At 37.8% G+C, this 20,554-nt stretch overlaps 2 protein-coding genes across 11 annotated transcripts; one reads left to right on the plus strand and one right to left on the minus strand.

Annotated features, from left to right (window-relative positions):
• The first annotated feature begins 385 nt into the window (after positions 1-385).
• On the plus strand, positions 386-6,463 carry LOC104095190 (nuclear transcription factor Y subunit A-3-like). Of its 10 annotated transcripts, none has more exons than XM_018770442.3 (6): positions 386-614; positions 1,745-2,088; positions 4,383-4,483; positions 4,558-4,629; positions 5,604-5,771; positions 5,850-6,463. In XM_018770442.3, the coding sequence occupies exons 2-6, from the start codon at positions 1,809-1,811 to the stop codon at positions 6,144-6,146; spliced, it is 918 nt and encodes a 305-aa protein (XP_018625958.1). In that variant the 5' UTR covers positions 386-614; positions 1,745-1,808; the 3' UTR covers positions 6,147-6,463. The 10 variants fall into 10 exon arrangements, with proteins under 10 accessions (XP_018625958.1, XP_070047650.1, XP_070047652.1 ...); XM_070191549.1 differs by having other exon boundaries at positions 1,790-2,088; XM_070191551.1 differs by having other exon boundaries at positions 1,820-2,088.
• Positions 6,464-12,912: 6,449 nt separating this feature from the next.
• Positions 12,913-19,535, minus strand: LOC138903274 (uncharacterized). Its single transcript, XM_070191216.1, has 8 exons — positions 19,395-19,535; positions 19,128-19,304; positions 18,350-18,807; positions 17,048-17,388; positions 16,520-16,763; positions 15,624-16,176; positions 14,067-14,157; positions 12,913-13,103 (listed from the first exon to the last, which is right to left on the minus strand). Exons 1-8 carry the CDS (start codon positions 19,533-19,535, stop codon positions 12,913-12,915), a joined length of 2,196 nt encoding a protein of 731 aa, XP_070047317.1.
• Positions 19,536-20,554: the final 1,019 nt, after the last annotated feature.

Consider the following 20,554-nt stretch of genomic DNA (forward strand, 5'->3'; position numbering starts at 1 on the left):
ATAAAATAAAATATAAATTTAATTCTGGAATATCTCACCTTATCTCATAAATCAAACTTAATTGTAAGCCCGTTTGGACTGGCTTAAAAAAGTGACTTTTCAGTAAAAATAATTTTTAAAATAAAAAATAATAAGTTAAACTTTTGACTTGTTTTAAGCCGTTTTTAATTTATTTTATACACTTTTTAACTTTATCAAACACTAAATTTTTTTTTAAAAAAAACTTAAAAGCCAATCCAAACGTACCCTACTAAATTATCATCTGGATATTATTTTAATAAGAAATTCATGAACAATAGTCCTTTATACACCACACAACACGACAAACAAAGTTGATGAAAGAAAACATCAACTGTAAATATATAAAATGAAAACAACACCAAAGTCTTCTTCATTTCCACGTAGTGAAAAAAGAAAAGAAAAAACCTCTGTGTTTTCCTGTCTCTTTGTTTCCAGCTAAAAAATCGTCGTCCAAGAAGCCGAATAACTCGGCAGCAAAAATAAAATTGTTACAAAAAGAAGAAGAAGAAGGATAGCTTGATAGAAAGAAGCTGAAATATGGGGTTTTGAAGAAGGGAACAAGTGCCTGAGTCATTTACAAGGTTCTCTAGAAGGTTCTTTTATCTGCTGCTGCTATAATATTATTCTAGCCTTTCTATTTTCAGTATTTTTTTATTGGTTAAAGTTGATTATTTTGGGGTTCGTTGTGGATTCTTGGGTCTGAATTCGGTGCATGTTAGTATTTCAAAATCTTGGGATTTTTTCAGATTACTGTATGTTTAATTTTGTATACTTAGATTTGTTACTCTAAAGGGTTCCAAATGGAGTGAAATAGATACTGAGGTTTTGTATAGCCAACTCCAATTAGTTTGGATTGAGGCTTAGATGTCGTTGATGTTTATTTGTTACCCTTGTTCTAGAGTATGTTTGGCTAAAGCTTCTAAAAACTGCTTATTTTTTGAAGTACTTTTATCAAAATAATGCTTTCTCGAGACCAAAATCATACATTTGTTGGTTGCTCCTCAGATTTTACTAGAAGGGCTGCTGTATAGTAAGTATTTTTGTTAACTTTTTGCTAAAAAAATAATTCGAAGTTGAGACTTTACAACAACAACAACAACCCAGTATAATCCCATTAGTGGGGTCTGGGGAGAGTAGTGTGTACGCAGACCTTACCCCTACCTTGGGGTAGAGAGGCTGTTTCCGATAGACCCTCGGCTCCCTCCCTCCAAGAACTCCCCACCTTGCTCTTGGGGCCACTCGAACTCACAACCTCTTGGTTGGAAGTGGAGGGTGCTCACCACTAGAGCAACCCACTATTTAGAAGGACAAATATGCACGCTCAAGTTGAATGATTTGCACTTTTCTTGCTGGAAGTAAAGTATCCTTGATAAAGGGCGGCCTCGTGCACGAAGCTCCTGCTATGAGGGGGTTCGGAGAAGGGTCGGACCACAAGGGTTCATTGTACGCAGCCGCAAGAGGCTGGTTCCACGGCTCTAACCCGTGACCTCCTGGTCACATGGCAACAACTTTACCAGTTATGCTAAAGCTGCCCTTCAAGTAAACTATCCTTGATGAATATGATTATTGATATAGCATTAATGTAAGTTAACATGGTAAATTGAGGTCAAAATTATAAATAGACACTCTACTTAGTTTGTCAAGTCTTAAGAGTAAAACTTTATTTGTATGCTGGAACTGAAATAAAGGTAAGAGAAGTTCACCTTTCAATTATTCTGCTTAGGTCATACTCTAATGTGTAAGGTATGGATACTCGGGACTTTTTCAGTTTCTGAACGAGGTCACAGATGATTAGCAGAATGCAGGACTTGCTTCAAAAAGGCTCTGATCTTAGTAGCGTCTCAACAGGCCCATCGATCAGTGTTAGACCTAGCTGGTGGACTAGCAAAGAACCACAAATGCAACAATGGTTGACTTTTCCTGGTCCTCAAAATCCCGAACAGTTCGGTTTTCATTTTCAAGATCAGGATTCCTCTTCTACTCAGTCGACGGGTCAATCATGCCCTGAAGTTGCTACTGAAGGAGAAAGCAAAATCTATGGGAAAAGCAACATGCCTTTTCAAGCAGGTAATGGTATCGACTTAATTATTTGACATGTTTTAAGATGCATATATACAGTGTGCAAAAATATTAAAGCTATGGCCTAAACTAAGACAAATGGAGATGGCCTGTGATCTTCTGTGTTCTGCTGGTACTTACTGTACTGTGGTTGAATTTGTGGTGAATACATGCTTCGTTGTAATCAGAGAAAGTTTGGTTCTTCTTACTTTAGACTTTCAATGCGAGAAAGAATGTGGGAATGAAATGTGAAATTGATGGTTTGGTAGGTTGAGATTAAATTGGATTGGCCCCAGCCTTATTCCAATGCATTGCATGCCTCTGTTAGCCTGGTAAGGATTGATTGCAAAAGTGATTCTGAACATCTGGTATTGCACAAATCCATAATTAATAAAGGCATGTACAAAGAAACTCTTGATTAATTGTTTTTGGAATTAGAATGGTTAGCATAGAACTCATATTTCAGAAATGTGTTGACAGGTAATCATAGTTCTTGCGAGCCCTATAACTTTGGAATAGATACCCTTTAACTACCCGAGCATAGCAAGATGAATGCTAATGTTGCTGAGTACCCTTTTTGCAATATTTTTTTAATTTTAAAACTGAGTCATCTGAAAGCTGGAAATTGGTCCTTTATGCGTGTCTATAGGAATAACTTGTGCCACCTCTCTGTCCTTTTGGTCTTGTACTAGCCATTATTTGGAATCTTAATAACTTGTATAAGGTTAAAACATTTTACACCAAATAGTGGTATTTCCATCATCTCATTGATACAAAGGAATGGACACTACTATCTACAATGACAAAATGAACTACATTTTGGCAATGATCAATGCTTAATGTTATAATATACTGTACCACCATTATACGATAGAATAACGAGGAACACATTCCATGGTATTGGATGTGGCGAATATTGCTGTAATTCTTTGTTGGGACACTACGTTCATCGTGGAAAGATGATAGCTATGCTCAACAACAACAACAACAAACCTAATTTTATTCCACAAGTGGGATCTGGGGAGGGTAGTGTGTATGCAGACCTTATCCCCGCCTTGTAAAGGTAGAGAGAACCGCTATGCTCAATATACAAATACCCGGTTTATAAGGGCAAGTGTCTACTTTCCGTTTTGAAGTCTTGCGGATGTTTTATGATGGAAAAAGGAAAAGGAAAAAAAAAGGAAAGACCTATTCTTTAAAAAAAAAAAAGATTCCCCCTAGCCAATAGAAAGTTGCTTCAGTTCTTCACTAAATTGGCGGGACTGATAGGAGTTGCTTTATCCATTTAACATGGATGCAGCTTTATTATTAATATGTTACTATATGTTTTGGTTGGGGACTTCATTGGAACCCATGAAATGGGTGAGTTGTGTTTGGTTTGATAGTTGTTGAAGAAGATTGGAACTATGGAACTCATACTCTGGACTTTGTTTTGCTTGTGTTGGTCTTGGAAAAAAACTTTAACTTAAAGCTTCAGGTGCTAGACCATTGTAGCCACCTAGTCGTAAAGGATTTGCTAGAAATTTGAAGAACCCGAGAAACAAAAGAGTTGTGAAATGAAATAATTTTTGTCATTAACCTTCTCCCTTCAACAGCTTAGTTACGCATGCATGTAGTACATTCAATCTAGCCATGTAATCCCATGCTATCTTAGAACTGATCAGGTTTAATTTCCTACTTACTCTATCCTAATTTATATGGCTGTCATTCATTTTGGGACAGCCCAAAGTGTTTGACACCATTCGTCTAATAATATTATCTAAAGCAACTTTTACAACTTTCAAGAATTCACATGCATTTACTAATCAAAAGAATTTCACAAGCATTTAACTACTCAATATTAGAACTTTGATGTGATGTTTTATCTATCAAACTTATTTTACTATTTTCTTTCTTTGCCACTATAAAAAAAAAGGCAGCCCGGTGCACTAAGCTCTCGTTATGCGCGGGGTCCGGGGAAGGGCTGGACCACAAGGGTCTATTGTACGCAGTCTTACCCCGCATTTCTACAAGAGGCTGTTTCCACGGCTCGAACCCGTGACCTCCTGGTCACATGGCAACAACTTTACCAGTTACGCCATGACACCCCTTCTTTGCCTCTATATAATACTTAATCTAAATTAACATCTTAAATCCTGTCTAACTCCTTATAAAAATAGGATGAAGGGAATATTTGGTTTACAAGCTCTTCATGAGTATGGATATCTTTTAGCCTCAAATTTGTTTTTGCCTCTGCTTTCACTACTTCCCTTTGGACTTTTAGATACTTCATACCAGGGTAAATCTGTTTTGATCATGTTCAGGCTATTCTAAAAGTATTGAAAAGCCTGATGAAGCTCAAAGTGAATCAACACTGTCGAGTCACGAGCATGATTGCACTTACCAAGGAAACCACAAACAAATTGTGAGTTGTTCTTAATTCTTTTCATATGCTGTAATTTCTGATCAAGTGATGACATCTCACAATGTCATTTCTAGGCTTATGCACCTTTTGCGTACTCTGATCCTTACTGTCATGGTTTACTTGCTTCTTATGGACAATGCTCCTCGGTAAGTACATTCATGTTCAACTATACTACTTGTACTGATGACGTGCAGTATTACTTATTTCTAGTTTTTGTTAAAAGAAAAGGTGAACCTTTTTCGTTCTAGCAGTTTACGTTCTTTATCAAACTGCTTTTTTTATTATTTTTATTTAACCTCTGGAAGATTGTTTGTTTGAGCCATTGCCAGTTTTAAGTACAGATGGCTCTATAAAAAATTAATAGTATTTCTTTAGTAGGCAATTGCTCACTAAATGTTTTAAGTAATATAATTGTAAGTATTTTATTTGCAAATTAAGATTTCCATCTAAGAATAACTTCTCTGTTAATCTTTTTGATTTAATTATCTGGTTTTTGTGCATATAGACACTGACCATAGTCCATAGGCATTGAAAGATTTAAACCTCCTTGATTATTAATTATGGGAGAATAACTTGTGGATCATTCACTGTTCAAGCTGTAAGTCTGCTGTAACTTTCATGTGGCATTTGCTTTTCAAATTTCAAGAACCTTATAAACTTCTAAGTAGGTACCAGCACTCAAAGAATTGATGCCAGTGGCGGACGCACATGGTGGAAAGCGGGTTCAATTGAACCCGCTTCGTCAAAAAATAATATTGTGTATATGTATAAATTACTATTAAAGCTGCATAATTTTGTATAAATATTTTATTTGAACTCACTTGACAACTATTTTACGACTAAAGTTATGTACTTCTAAGATTGAACCCGCTTGCACAAAATCCTGGGTCCGCCACTTATTGATGCTATTTTACATATCAAATGTCATATGTGATTAGTGGACTAAGTTTGATTCCAGGCCTCAGTACTAAATGTACTTATATCGATATACCTAAGTGGATTTCTTTTGTATGGAACAGCCCATGATTTGCAAAATCTGATAACAAGTCCTTTTTAAAGCCAGTGTTTGTTTTTCTTCTTCATACTCGTTGTGAGATACTTATCTAGCAGTTTACTTCAGGTTTATCCACAAATGTTAGGCCCCATATCTGCTCGAGTGCCACTTCCTCTTGACTATCAGCAAGATGAGCCGATATTTGTCAATGCAAAACAGTACCAGGCTATTCTCAGGCGGAGAGAGTATCGTGCAAAGCTGGAGGCTCAGAATAAACTCTCAAAAGGACGCAAGGTAAGGGTCCCTAGTGTTTCAGCATGTGTGTTAGTTGCCGTGATTCAATTAGGTTACTTATTCACAAATTACTTTCAGCCATATCTCCATGAGTCTCGCCATCGGCATGCACTGAATAGGGCTAGAGGACCTGGTGGACGCTTTCTCAATATGAAGAAGCTCCTGGAGTCTGGATCCCCCGATGTGACCAACGTCCAGGGTACCCCAGTATCTAATGCATTGCAGCTGAACAGACAGATAATGGAACCCAAAGTTCATCAATCAAAAAACTTTCAGGAGAGCTATTCTACACCCACTTGTTCTGGTATCTCCAACGGCTCAAATTGTGATGATATCGACCAGCAGCAACCGTTGAACTACTCCGCCTTCTCGTGACATATTGGTGGGGTCACAGAGTGTGCTGGAGGTGGTACTTGTGGTGATGTCCGGCCCTACCTCTCAGTTCTCGGCTAGGGAACTGGGAAAGAAAAATTCACATCACAAGTCTATCTTTGGCCTCTGTTGGTGACAGGATTGCTAGTGAAAGTGGGAAGTCATCCTTGGCTATGTTAGCGTTTGTAGTAAACTATTGCCTACTATTTAGTCCATTAGCTTGCATGGGTATTTTCTATGTATGCTGCTTTAAATTCCTCATTTGTGGAAGTTTTATTACTTGGATGATTGCAAAGAAATAGTGGCTGCGTTTACTCTCTTTTTTTTGTGGTTTGTACAACCAGATCTCTAGGAGTTGATTGGTTCTGTACATAGGAAATTGAGTTTCTTATACCCCGATCGCAGTAGGGGCCGGTGGGATCATAAAGTATTCCTCCACTCTTCACAATGGTATGGGGTTTGGGCCTTGAAATGGGTGGGGGATGTTTCGTTTCTATACAATATTTGAAACATATTTACCAAAATTATCCTAATTTTGTATATTACCCGCCCTAAACCAAGATTGTTTACAATTTATATACAATCCATTATTAGTGCTTTAAATTAAGGGATTTAGTTACATCTTTTTCTTTTTTTCTCTCCTCCCCTCTTTAGTTAAGAACCTTTTACCAAACCGGCTCTAATATTAAAGTGTTAAACAGAGAAAAAAGTTGGAAAATCTCAGTTAATTATTAGCAAATCATATTGTATCCCTTTAATCAATGTTCCTTCGGTCTATATTTCCATCCACATTCATTGTTTCAAGAAATTATATAAAATCATCCACATGTAAACTGTCTCAATCACATTACTCAATGCCCATATAATTGTGTTGGAGTTAACAAGAACACAGTTGTGTGTCAATGCCGAAATATTCAAATTTGATACAAATTTGATACATCTTCGACAACATATAAACTAAAAATAAATTTTATACAAGTAATTATATAGTATACAACTAATTATAGAGTATATATTATTTCTACCCAGTTAAATATAACTACAATATCATACAACTTAAATACAATTTTTATACAAATTTTATACAATGTCTTTTGTATATTTTGTATCTGATTTATACATAGTAAAAACAAATTTCATACAACTAATTATATATTATACAACTTTCATATATTATTTCTATCAAGTTAAATACAACTACAATATCATACAAGTTAAATACACTTTTTATACAAATTTTATACAATATGTCTTTTGTATATTTTGTATCTGATTTGTATATATTTTGTATGTAGTGTGTACTTCTTCCTCTCTAAAATTCCAATCAAAACTTACTCTCTTAATACAATTTTGATACATATCAACAACTTTATATAAAAAGATAGTATTGATAACTTAAATACAAATTTTACACAACGATTCATACATTATACAACTATTTTTCAACTTTCGTACAACATTCAAATAAAAAATATATGCAACTACAACAGAATACAATTTACATACAATTATAATACAACTTTACTACAATTTCGTAAGTATATTGTATGTCATGTCGGCATCATCTTCTTCTTCTTCTTCTTAAAACGATTAAAATCCATTGATAAATTCCATTAAAACTCTATACAACAAGAAAGCATAAAAAAACAGAGAACAACAAATGAAGAAAAAATGGGGAAAAAACATAGAAGGAGAGTAGAGAGACGAAGAGAGAGAGAGACAAAGACAGAGACAGAGAGAGTGGACAAGTATAAAGAGATAAGGAAATAACTGATATTCCTTATTCAATTCCTAATATAAAAGGATACTCATTTAAAACTTATTTGTATATAATTGATAAATTGTATATGACCATGTAATTAAATTGAAACTTGAGTAGTGAGGGTAATAAGGTTTCAAATAATGTATAGGAAAGTACAAATTATTATTTTTAAGTAGGGAGCGGTTTAGCCCATTAGTGGGCCTATTCGGCGTGAATTCAGATTAGTAGGGGCAAGAGGGTTTCGGATACGGAATGGTTAAGGAAAAAGAAAGAGGAGTTTCTTATACTAATGTTTGATTGTGGTAAAGAGGGAAAAACGAGAGGAAGTAAATTTTGAGGATTGTGTGATGTGATTTCTCTACACTAAGTTTTTCAAATGATCGACATATAGAAGTTGTTTAATTTTAGAGAGTTTACAAAGATGTAACTGAGTTTATAATCCCCGCCTCATGAGTGAGATGGTGGATATACTCAAGTCACTTCGTTGTTTTCACCAAATAATACTAATTTATTTTTAAGTTTGACTAGCAGTCGATATTTTCACCAAATAATATTAATTTACTTTTAGATTTGACTAGCAGTTGATTTACTTCCATTCGTCAGATTTACTCCCATGTAAGAATAACCATTGGCATAACTCTTAGTTTATATATGTCAAACAAAATCAGTGACCATTAGATATAGGATCACTTCAGACTTAAGAAAATGAACGTGCTTCACAAAGAAGAATCAAATTAAGAATGTTAAATTACTCCTATTCCATATCAGTCTAATGGTTCTAGCTGACCAAACTTGCTAACAAACATAATCAAATTCCAGTAACAACTCTTATTGTAGTCTTCTGCCTCTATTACAATGTCTTCCCTTTAGATGCACATTGTAAAGTTCCTTAGTCTCACAGCAAAAATGTCAAGTACTCTAAATTAAGCATAAAGAAAGATAGGCTTAATTTGGCAAACGTAAGTAATTATTATGGCAGTACCAAGATGTCTTATTGCTTTGGGCTCGTTTGGTACAAGGGATAATGGATAATTAATCTCGGGATTAAATTTGAAGTGAGTTTATCACACGTTTGGTTGGGACAAAATCGTGATATAACTAATCCAGGGATTAGTTTTTTCAGGATTGTAGTTTATTTTATCTCCATGTGAGGATAGGATAACTAATCCCGGGATAATTAATTACCAGATAACTTATTTCCCAACCAAACGACCATTAGTCTTTGCTTTTTCATTGTTTTCCAGTACTGCAGTGAAGGCACTGAGCTCAAATTACTATGAGAATACATGCACAGAGGCCGAGTCAACCATCACCAAAGTTGTGAAGAAAGGTATGGTGATTGACAAAACAGTTCCTGCTGCTCTTTTAAGGATGCACTTCCATGATTGTTTCGTTAGAGTAAATTTTCTACTTCTCTATTTTGCCCTATTTTTACGCTTATAATTTTTTGAGAAAGGGGATTCAATTGAACTTTTTTGTCTTAAAGCCTGATTGACCGAGCTTCTAGAAAGAAAAAGGTAATTTTTTTGGTTATAAAATATTTTATCAAAAATTTACGTTGTTTGTGCTTTTGAGCAGCAACAGAAGCAGTTTTTCTACTTTTAGGGGAAGCTACAAATTCTAATTTTTTTTCAAGAAGCAGAAGCAGAAGCAGAAGCGAAAATTAATTTTCAAGACAAAAATATCCTTACGTTGAATTTACATTTTCCAAAGTATCCCTCATTAATTTTAACATTTCTATTTTCCTTCTCTCATTTTACCATACATTTCTTCTCTTTGTTATTCTAGTATTATATTTTTATCCTCTTTCTCATATTTCTCTCTGGATATTCTCTCTACTACAAATAGTTCTTTTCTTTTATATAGTGATTTATAAAAGTATATATTTGTTGCTCCAAAACGCACACGCAAGTATACGTGGTCATACAAGTAATAAGATGATAAGTCGAGTGTCGAACCCACAGAGACTTGTATTAACTACCCACTAAATTCACCAAGATTGTTATTCAGTCGAGCCAATCCGAGTTCAAAAGTGTGATCATACTAAATAATAATTCTAACTAGTAACTAAATTATCAAGCAGCAAAATGGTTGTTGTGTATTCAGTAGAGACAAATATTTCATGGTTGTGATCGATTCACCAATCCTATTATGTTCTAGTTAACTCTCCCTTTTCATACAATTCACTCATTGTTGCTAATTAATCGAACACTTGCTCTCGTAGCCTTCTTCCGAAGTACTACTCGCCTATTCAAAGTAAATCAACGCCTATATTCCTATGAAATCAATCTATTAAGAATACAATATTACAATAAGCACAGTGACTAGGTATATTCCTATCCTAATCACAAATTCTCCCCCCCTCCCCCCCCTTTCCAGAGTTAAGATCGTGCTCTTTTCAATTCTTCTCCAATCTAAACATGATTTTCCCAAGCATAACATAGATAGTAAATATAACCTAACTGTTGGCTAGCCAATTAAGCAATTAATCACAGAATTGAAGAAACAACCATATATTGGTGAATTATAATTAAGATTAAGTCAATGTTGAACAATAATATTCATGGCTAAATCACAACCCCAGAACTATGGGTTTTAGCCACTCATGATAGTATCAAACAATTTCACAAGTGTTGGATAATTGAAAATATTAAGAAAATATAAAGAAAAACTGAAATATCCTCGCTCCCGAATGTTTCTCGTGTGTATGTTTCCTTCAAAGTGGCATCTCCTATCCAAAAATAGGCTTAGTCTTGCTTTTATAGGCTTTGGGTAGGTCTAGGGCCGAAATAACCTTATCCCGGACAAAGTGAGAGAAATTCTCGTCACCAGCGTCCTGGGGAGCGTGGGGCGCTGACACTTGCAATTTAAACATTCTGTCCACAGCGTCACATGTGCCGTGGGGCGCTGCATGTGGTGCTGGAATTCCACATTTCCCATTTTCCCTCCGTTTTGGCTCTAATCTCGCACCTTTCGTTCCATTGCTTCCGGATAATTCCTACACATAAAAACACCATGAAATAATATAAATCAATACATTTTACATCCGAAATCTAAGAAACACGAGTAAAATATGAGGCGATATACATATAAATATATATACTTTAAGCTAAATGCCAACACCCCACACTTAGACTTTTGCTTATCCTCGAGCAATGGGACTATCAACTATACCCCAACTACGTACAAATCTCAACTATGGAGGACTTCAATATTTTTTAACCATACACTCTACCCTTGACTATGATCGATACCGGCAATCAAGCATGAACATACAAAATTCACATTCTTCCCGTTTTAAACATGCCCAAATATATCAATTTCAATTCAATCAATTCAAACAACATATCTGTAACCACTCTACCTCAAAAGTCGACTTGTTACCCCTAAGCACCCTCAACTCAGACATTCACCCAACAAGAGACGTTCACAACATTACCAATCCTTCATGAGATCATGTGCTCTCACCAACAAACAAAAGAGTGAACATAGAATAGTCCACACATTCAAGTATGCTTTTGAATATAAATTAAGGACATCACACAATTGAACAAAATTCGCTCACTCTCACAAAAAATTCATGTGTATCCCGTAGTCGTACCATAAGCTTGCCCGTAGTGTATATCTTTACTAATCTAAGCTAGCCAAATCTAGGATCAATTAGGACTTTAAGGTTGTAATGTAGGCTAAGGGACGGGTAGGATACATTTAGGAATAATGACTAACCCTCCTAAGCACTTTAATACACTACACTCACAAATCGAGCACATATTCTTCTCAACCAATTCACTCACCACAAACCATATACAACCAAGCCCTTATTTTCATTAAGCACTTCTATACTCCCACTAGCACAAATTAGTAAGATTAAGAGGTGTGTATTTTTCTACATTATTTGACTATCATTCTTTTTTTTTTCCTTGCAATTTTTCTTTTTCTCTTTCTTTTTTTTATACACACACTCCATACATTAAAGTTCATCGGCTAGTGACCTTTTTTCAACTTTACTGCACCAAAGGGACCTTCCATGGTTCCACTCGAAAGTTACTCCCCAATATCTCACCTTACTTATTTTAGCGACTAAGTGCCTTAGGAGGTACAAGTTCAACAATCTCAAATTAAGAACAAAATAGGGGTACGGCTTGTAATGTGGGTGCAAAAGAAAAGGTCTATAGACTCAAAGGGATAGCAACGGAAAATTTTATATTCAAGTGACAAGCATATCTATGCTCAAGCAAGAAACGCCTACGTCATCTCCTAAATTAGCACAACTTAACAAATTCTCTTCGATTAACATACGGGGCAAGTTCTAGACTACACAGGATAGCACAGAGAATCACAATTCCTCACACATACATTGCACATGATTCAATCAAGATGGTTTTGTTCAACTCTCAAGTCAAGCAAGCACATTTAATCGAGAAATTTAAGCAATAATGCACTAAGTGGCATATAAGTCGAACAACTGAGAAAATGCGTCACAAAATAGGCTATTTACTTTACTTAGGCATCACAAATCAAACCAAATGCACGGGAAGATAGATCACATGTTATAGCCTAAGATGCCATTACCAAACATGTCACTAGGTATCTCAGAGCAACTCAGTTTCTTTCTAACCTACTCCTAATAAAAAAAAAAGTAATCGGTTCGAGTTACACCCTTGGAAAAGAACCAACGCCCAAAGAAAAACCAAGAAATACTATCTACCTATCCTAAAAAAAATCTTTTTGGTGTTTTTAATCGGACTTTATCCCTCAAGAAAATTGTCCAACAGATCCATCGTCGGGAAAAGTCCGAACTTTTTCTAATTTTTTTTCTTTTTGCATTTTTGTATTTTTTTTCTAAAACAAACTAGACTAAATAAAAACAAATAAAAGAAACAAATTGATACAATTTATACGAAGTACATCACAAGTAGTAGTTCTCTCACCCCATACTTAGCATATGCATAATCCTCGATGCATGTTAAAATGTAAAGCAAAGTAGGATGAAAAGAAAATTCCATGTCAGTCGGAGTCCTCCTCCTCAGCATGCCTGCCATCCGCAGCTTCAGGCATATCATCATCAGGTCCTAGAGGCACTAAAGCCATGGTCCCCGTGACATCATCCCCAATCTCATCCTCCGTGTCGGAGCCTCTGTAAGTGTTTGCGTCCTCCGACGAGTGAACGGGGCTGCCGGGTGCAATCCCCAACATTTCTTTGAAAGAACTCCACAAATCATTGCGTAAATGCATACGCTACTCGTCGGATACACCCATCCCACTCATGAGTACATTTAAAGAGTTATAGAGATATATGTTGAAGTTCTCGTCTTTTTCGTTATGTGCTACCTGAGTGAGCTTAGACGTAGTCTCCAACAAGGATGTGATGTCCAACAGCCCTTTAGGAGCCTCCACCACCTCATCATACCCTGGGTACTCCGGCACCTCCCGGGAGAGCATATATTGCGTGAGCAAGTTATCGAAGAAAAACCTTTTAACCTGTCACCCAAATTATGTGCGGGCCATCTACCCTAGCATGATCTCACCCACATTAATGGGTCTCCCTGTCATAAAAATGAATATTACACATACTCGAGCTCGAGTGCATTCGCTGTTGTGTTCAACTGGCATGAGCCGAGCCTGTACAAAATTCTATCACACTTTGGTGGTTTTGTTAAAATCAAAACGAACCAACTGAAGATGGATATCACCTTGCTTTTTGGTCCACTTGGCATTTGAATCGACGCCATAAAGAGTGTGACGTATCGCCGTGTAGCTTGGGCTTTTGACAAATTTCTTTAGCCTCCCCGGGTCGGAGTTCTCAACCCCCAAAAATTATCACAAGTCCCGCATATTCAGTGGCACGTTTATTCCACAGATATGTGACATGAAAAAATCCACATTCCAGTTAGCGTACAGTTCCCACACCATGCTCAAATTTGCATGGCCGGGTCATTCTATGAGTTTGTCCATGTTCAGTGCTCACAACCAGCCAAGCACGTCCAGGAAGTTCCTTTCTAAAGCTTTCACATTAATCCCCCATCTCGGAGACGTACCGCCCATATGGAATGAAGTCCCTATGCCATGTGATAACAACATCACTGGTTAGTTTCAACCGTGGCCTCGGTTGCAATGGTGCCTGTTGTGATCCCTCAATAACTTGTTTCCCCTTAGCTTGCCTCGAGGATCCTTCTCCTTTCTTGCACTTTTTGGGGTGGAGGACTTTCCTATTCCCTTGACTTTGTTTGCATTATCATGAGCCATAGCAACCTACAACACAAATAAGTATGAATGTGAGAACAAATCAAGAAATACGCCTAAGGTTGTCGCGCTAGTCAAAAATGACCCCACACTTAAAACCGAAGGCTTAATGTATTATACTCACAATCGTGGTCTAAAACGCACAAGTGTTGCACCACAAGGCAATGTGTACTCAAGATTTCCACATGCCACACAATAGCTAAAAGGAACTAACTATGCCACACAAACAAGTGATTGATCATGGCGAAGTGAATTAACCTCAATGCAAGCAAGTGGCATATGGTACTTAATTTTTACAACTACTACACTAAATTAGCTAATCCTACAAAGTGCTACAATATACATACATAATATATGATACATGGTGTGGGCGATATGTGTGCATTAAAACCAAGCTCCCAAGTATGTAAAATCATCCCCACACACCCCACACTTAGCCCGATATCATATATAACTACACTCAATTACTCAAACTTCACCGGTGCACAAAATATTCATTCAAGCATTTTAGCAAATACCTTGTGGGCATGAAGTGTGTGCACGTTAGTTTAACAATGGTGGAACATGGTGGCCCTCCCAAATTTTAATGAAGTAGAGGAAATTCTAGTTTAATACTCTGTATACAATACAACCACAATTAATTTCGTCCCACATTCGGACCACGCACCATAGAACAAGTCTTAAGAAGCAACTTAGGTGCAAAATTTGGGGATTAGGGTATTTGGGAGGTGGGATATTTATTATCATCTACCTATTAAAAGAACAAGAAGAAGAAGAAGAAAACATATCTGTAGAATTTAGGATGAGAGCAAGAGAGAAGCTGGAGAAATTTTAGAGAAAGGAGGGAGAAGGGTCGCGTGCAGAGAAGTTGAGCGTGTGAGAGAGAGAGAGAGAGCTGGTGAGAAATGGGTGTTTGGGGAGGGGGGGGGTGTTATTTTTTAATTTGAGTTATGGATGGGTATGGGTTATAATGTTAGTATAGATGGGTATATGGGTTAGGTTAATGGGTATGGGTATTAATCTCATAAATAAAACAAACAAAAAAAAAAACTTACCTGCACGCCCAGCCTAGCGCCCCACACTAGGCTTGGCGCTGAGGGGTTTGGATATTCTGTAAAGGGCGCCCCAGGCAGCGTGGGGCACTGGCCTATGCACTGATTCACGATTTAGTTTTTTGAAGTAATATCCCGATCCCCTGAGCCCTTTATATATCCAATTTACATACCCCATATCATTCTACCTATAAATTTTATGTTTACAAAAACAAAATGCAAACTTTAGTCTACTCTAACTAATTTTTTTTTTAAAAAAAACTAAGCTATGAAAGCAATAAAAATTAGGTTGCCTCCCAACAAGCGCCTGATTTAACGTAGTGGCACGACGTAGGATCTCGCTTACTCATCAACGAGTACTACTTTGGTCTTCTCACGATCAATTATTCTTCCTCAATAGTGCTTGATTATGTGTCCATTTACTAAAAAATTTCTTTCACCATTTAAGGCGCGTAGCTCAATTGCACCATAAGGAGTGACTCTCACCACCTCAAATGGGCCTAACCATCTCGATTTTAACTTTCCAGGAAACAGCTTGAGCCTTGAATTGAACAATAATACATGTTGACCTGGTTCGAAGTGACGTGGTTTGATACGCTTGTCATGCCATCTTTTTATTTTCTCTTTGTAAAGCTTATCATTTTTGTTAAAGTGCAGCCTGAACTCATCTAACTCATTCAACTGCAAGAGTCTCTTCTCCCTCGTGGCTTCAAGGTCCATATTCAAATTTTTAATGGCCCAGTACGCCTTGTGTTCAAGTTCAACAAGCAAGTGACATGCCTTCCCATAGACAAGCTTATACGGCGACGCCCCAAATGGTGTTTTGTATGCAGTTCTATATGCCCACAAGGCATCATCTAACTTTGCAACCCAATCCTTCCTATTCACACTCACCGTCTTCTCTAATATTTGCTTTATTTCTCTGTTAGACACCTCAGCTTGTCCACTTGTTTGAGGATGATATGCCGTAGCAACTCTATGGCGGACTCCATATTTATCTAGAAGGTTATTCAACAACCGATTGCAAAAATATGGCCCTTCATCACTAATCAAGGTACGTGGAGTCCCAAACCTCGAAAATATGTTCTTTTTCACAAAACGCAGCTACCGCCATAGCATCATTTGTTGGCAATGTGATCGCCTCTACCCATTTTGACACGTAGTCAACTGCTAGCAAGATGTATTTGTTTCCTCTGGACAATGGGAATGGTCCCATAAAATCTATCCCCCACACATAAAAAATCTCGACCTCCAGGATGTTATTCAAAGGCATCTCATGCCTCTTTGTGATTGTTCATGTTCTTTAACACTGGTCATACTTCTTAACAAATGCATAGGCATCCTTGAATAATGTTGGCCAAAAGAACCCAGATTGTAATACCTTTGCAGCTGTTCTATCACCTCCATGATGTCCCCCATAAGGTGATGCATGACAATCATGCAACACTAATTCCACCTCCTTTTCTGGAATGCATTTCCTTATCAACTGATCAGCACACTGCTTGTACAAGTATGGCTCATCCCAGTAGTAGAAGTTCACATCATGTAGAAACCTCTTTCTAGCTTCAGATTCAATTTCAAGAGGAAGTACCCCACTCACAAGATAATTCACATAGTCCGCGTATCATGGGGGAGGGTCTTGGGTGATAGCGAAAAGTTGCTCATTAGGAAATGCCTCTTTAATTTGTCCACCCTCTTCCACATGGTCATGATTTTCCAGCCTTGATAGATGGTCAACAACTTGGTTCTCTGTGCCCTTTCTATCTCGTATTTCTACATCAAATTTCTGCAATAATAAAACCCAGCGCATCAATCTAGCCTTGGATTCTTTTTTTGTAAATAGATACCTGCATGATCGGTATATATTATGACTTTTGTTCCCACCAAGTATGCCCAAAATTTCCCAAAGGCCCACACAACGGCCAACCACTCATTTTCAATGGTGGTGTAATTCAGTTGTGCATCATCAAGAGTCTTACTCGCATAGTAGATGGAATAAAACATCTTGTCCTTCCTCTGGCCTAGCACTGCCCCAATAGCATGGTCACCTGCATCACACGTGAGTTCAAATGGTAAGGACCAATCCGGCACCGCAATAATGGGGGCAGCCACCAACTGCTTTTTGAGCTCTTCAAATGCCTTCAGGCAGGCATCATCAAAATTGAAAGTTACATCCTTTTCAAGCAACCTGCATAAGGGAGTAACAAATTTTGAAAAATCCTTAATAAAGCGTCTAAAAAATCCCGCATGTCCCAAGAAAATCCGTACACCCTTCACAGAAATGGGTTGAGATAATTTTTTAATCTCCTCCACATTCGCCTTATCAACTTTAATGCCGCTCCTTGACACTCTGTGGCCCGACACGATACCTTCTTGCACCATAAAATGGCACTTTTCCTAATTCAATACTAGATTTGTTTCTTCACAACGGGCCAACACCTTGCTCAAAATTTTCAAACAGTCATCATAAGAAGACCCAAATACGGAAAAATCATCCATAAAGACTTCCACAAATTTTTCCACCATATCGGTAAAAATAGCCATCATGCATCTCTGGAAAGTGGCTGGTGCATTACAAAGACCAAACGGTCTTCTCCTGATCCTCTAGGCATATGAAAATCTGGTTGTATCCCGAATAACCATCAAGGAAGCAATAATATTCATGCCCAACCAATCTGTCCAACATTTGGTCAATGAGTAGAAGTGGGAAATGGTCCTTGCGGGTTGATTTGTTGAACCTTCTGTAATCAATGCAAACTCTCCACCCCGTCACAGTGTGAGATAGGAAAGATGATACCTGCATCGAGCCACTTAATTACTTCCTTCTTCATGACCTCTTTCATAATGGGATTTAATCTCCTTTGCTACTCAATACTAGGGCGGTGTCCATCTTCCAGAAAGATTTTATGCATGTAAAATGATAGATTGATTCCCTTGATGTCAGCAATTGTCCACCCTATAGCCTTTTTATGCTCGCAAAGTATTCTGAGCAATTTTTTTCTTGTACATTAGTCAAGCTGGATGAGATATTCACTTGCAATGTCTCAAAGTTCCACAAATAAGCATAGCACAGAGGTGCTGGAAAGGGATTAAGTTCTAGCTTTAGAGATTCTTCAATAGATGGCTTAGGAAGGGTCAGGGTGACATGCCTGTCCAACTCCTCAAATCTCCCGAGCCCATGGACATAACTGCAAGACATGTCAAGTACTTGCTCAATTTCTCCCATCATCTCATCTTCACTGTCTTCTTCATCCTCAATCAAAGCTCGTTCAAAAAGATCTATGGGGCTCATATAAGGCACCAATGATGTAGCAGTGCTTTCCACCACATAAATCATGGATAGCTCTTCATAGTGGGCTGGCAGTCTGAGTGCTTTATACACATTGAAAATCTCCACTCGATCACCTACTCTCATCTTCATCTTTCCTTCGCATACATTAATAATAGCTCGACCCGTAACTAAGAATGGACGCCCCAAAATAAATGGGACTTCCTGATCAGGCTCGTAGTTCAAGATAATAAAATTAGCAGGGAATATGAAAGAACCCACTTGAACTAACACATCTTCAATCACTCCTTTAGGATGAGCCAGGGAGCGATCAGCCAACTGTAAGATTACAGTTGTTGGGCGCGGCTCACCCAATCCTAATTATCTGAACACAAATAGCGGCATCAAATTGATGCTCGCTCCAAGATCACACAAAGCTCGCCCTACTGCATGCTTACCGATCGAGATTTGGATAGTAAAACCACCCGGATCCTTCAATTTCTGAGGTAGCTTGCTTTGAATTCTTGATCTACATTCCTCAGTGAGTGCCACGGTCTCGAACTTGGTCAACCTTATTTTATTTGCCACTATATCCTTAATGTATTTAGCATATTTGGGCACTTCTTGCAGGATGTCTACCAGTGAAAATTGATTTGCACCTGCTTCAAAATATCAAGAAACTTATTATATATGGAATTATCCTTCACTTTCTGCAATCTTTGGGGGAGCGGAGGTGGTGGCCTTGCAATAAATGGTGGGGTTTGCTTAGCCACCGCCTCTTCAGCTAGCTTCTCTGACTCCTTTAATTTTTCTAATTCTGCCTCTATGGTGGACGGCTTCTCATTAAAGGTCACTTGTTTTCTCTTTTTTGACTGGACTTCTTATAAATGTCTCTCATTCCTCAATGACACAACATTAATAGATGCCTTAGGATTAGCCTCAGTGTCTCTTGGAAGAGCTCCAACTAGTCGGGGATTTTGGGTACTGGCAAACTGTCCCATTTGTCGCTCCAAATTTCTCATTGCTGCTGCTTGGGCCTGATGGTCAGCCATTACTTTCTTCATCATCTCTGCTATTTAGGCCTGTTGGTTAGCCATCATTTTCTTCATCATTTCCTCAAGGTGACTCGTCGAGTTTACATATTGTTCAGCCTGAGGTGGTCTATATTGTTGTTGAGGTGCTTGTGGCTTATACTGATTCTGAGCACCTTGGTTTCCACCCCAAGAGAAGTTTGGGTAGTTCCTCCAGTTAGGATTGTAAGTGTTCCCATACTGGTTTGTCTGGCCCCTATTTACATTACCCATAAAACAGACAGACTCTCGATTAACTGGGCATAAGTCACTCGTATGACCCTCTCCACATACTTCACAAAACAATTGAACTTGTTGCACTGGATGGGCTTGTTGTTTGTTAATAACCAAGGTCATATGATTGACTTGGTTGGTCAATGTGGAAATCTGCGCTGATAATGCATAGACGACACTAACTCGAGAACCCCTGCAGATTTTTGCACTGTGTGTCTGCCCATCTCTCCTTACCAATCAGGATTGCTTTTGGAGAATTTATTCAATAACGCATATACCTCATCAAAGCTTTTCTCCAACACTTGACCTCCAGCTGCAGCATCTACCACAATCTTTGTCTTTGAATGTAGCCTTTCTATGAAAGTGTGATCTAACACTTTATTTGTCTGATTGTGATGAGGATAGTCTCTGAGCAGCCCCTTAAACCTCTCCCAAGCTGAGTATAAAGACTCCCCCACTTTCTGTTTGAAGGCGACTATCTCACTTCTGATCTTTGCAGTTTTTCCTGAAGGGAAGAACCTTGCCAAAAATTTCCTTGCCAGATCATTCCATGATGTAATAGAATTAGTTGGTTTTGCCTTCAGCCATCGCTTTGCTTCGGCCAACATCGTGCTTGGGAAAAGTGTGAGCCTCACAGAGTCTGAAGTGGCTCCGTTAGTGATGTAAGTATCACTAATCTCCAAGAAGTTCAGGATATGTTGTTGTGGATCCTTATGTGGAAGACACATAAACTGAACATTCGCATGGAGTAGCTGGATCATGCTCTGTTTCAGCTCAAAGTG

This window comes from Nicotiana tomentosiformis, chromosome 12 (assembly GCF_000390325.3).
Source record: "Nicotiana tomentosiformis chromosome 12, ASM39032v3, whole genome shotgun sequence".
In the NCBI taxonomy this organism is placed as follows: Eukaryota; Viridiplantae; Streptophyta; class Magnoliopsida; order Solanales; family Solanaceae; genus Nicotiana; species Nicotiana tomentosiformis.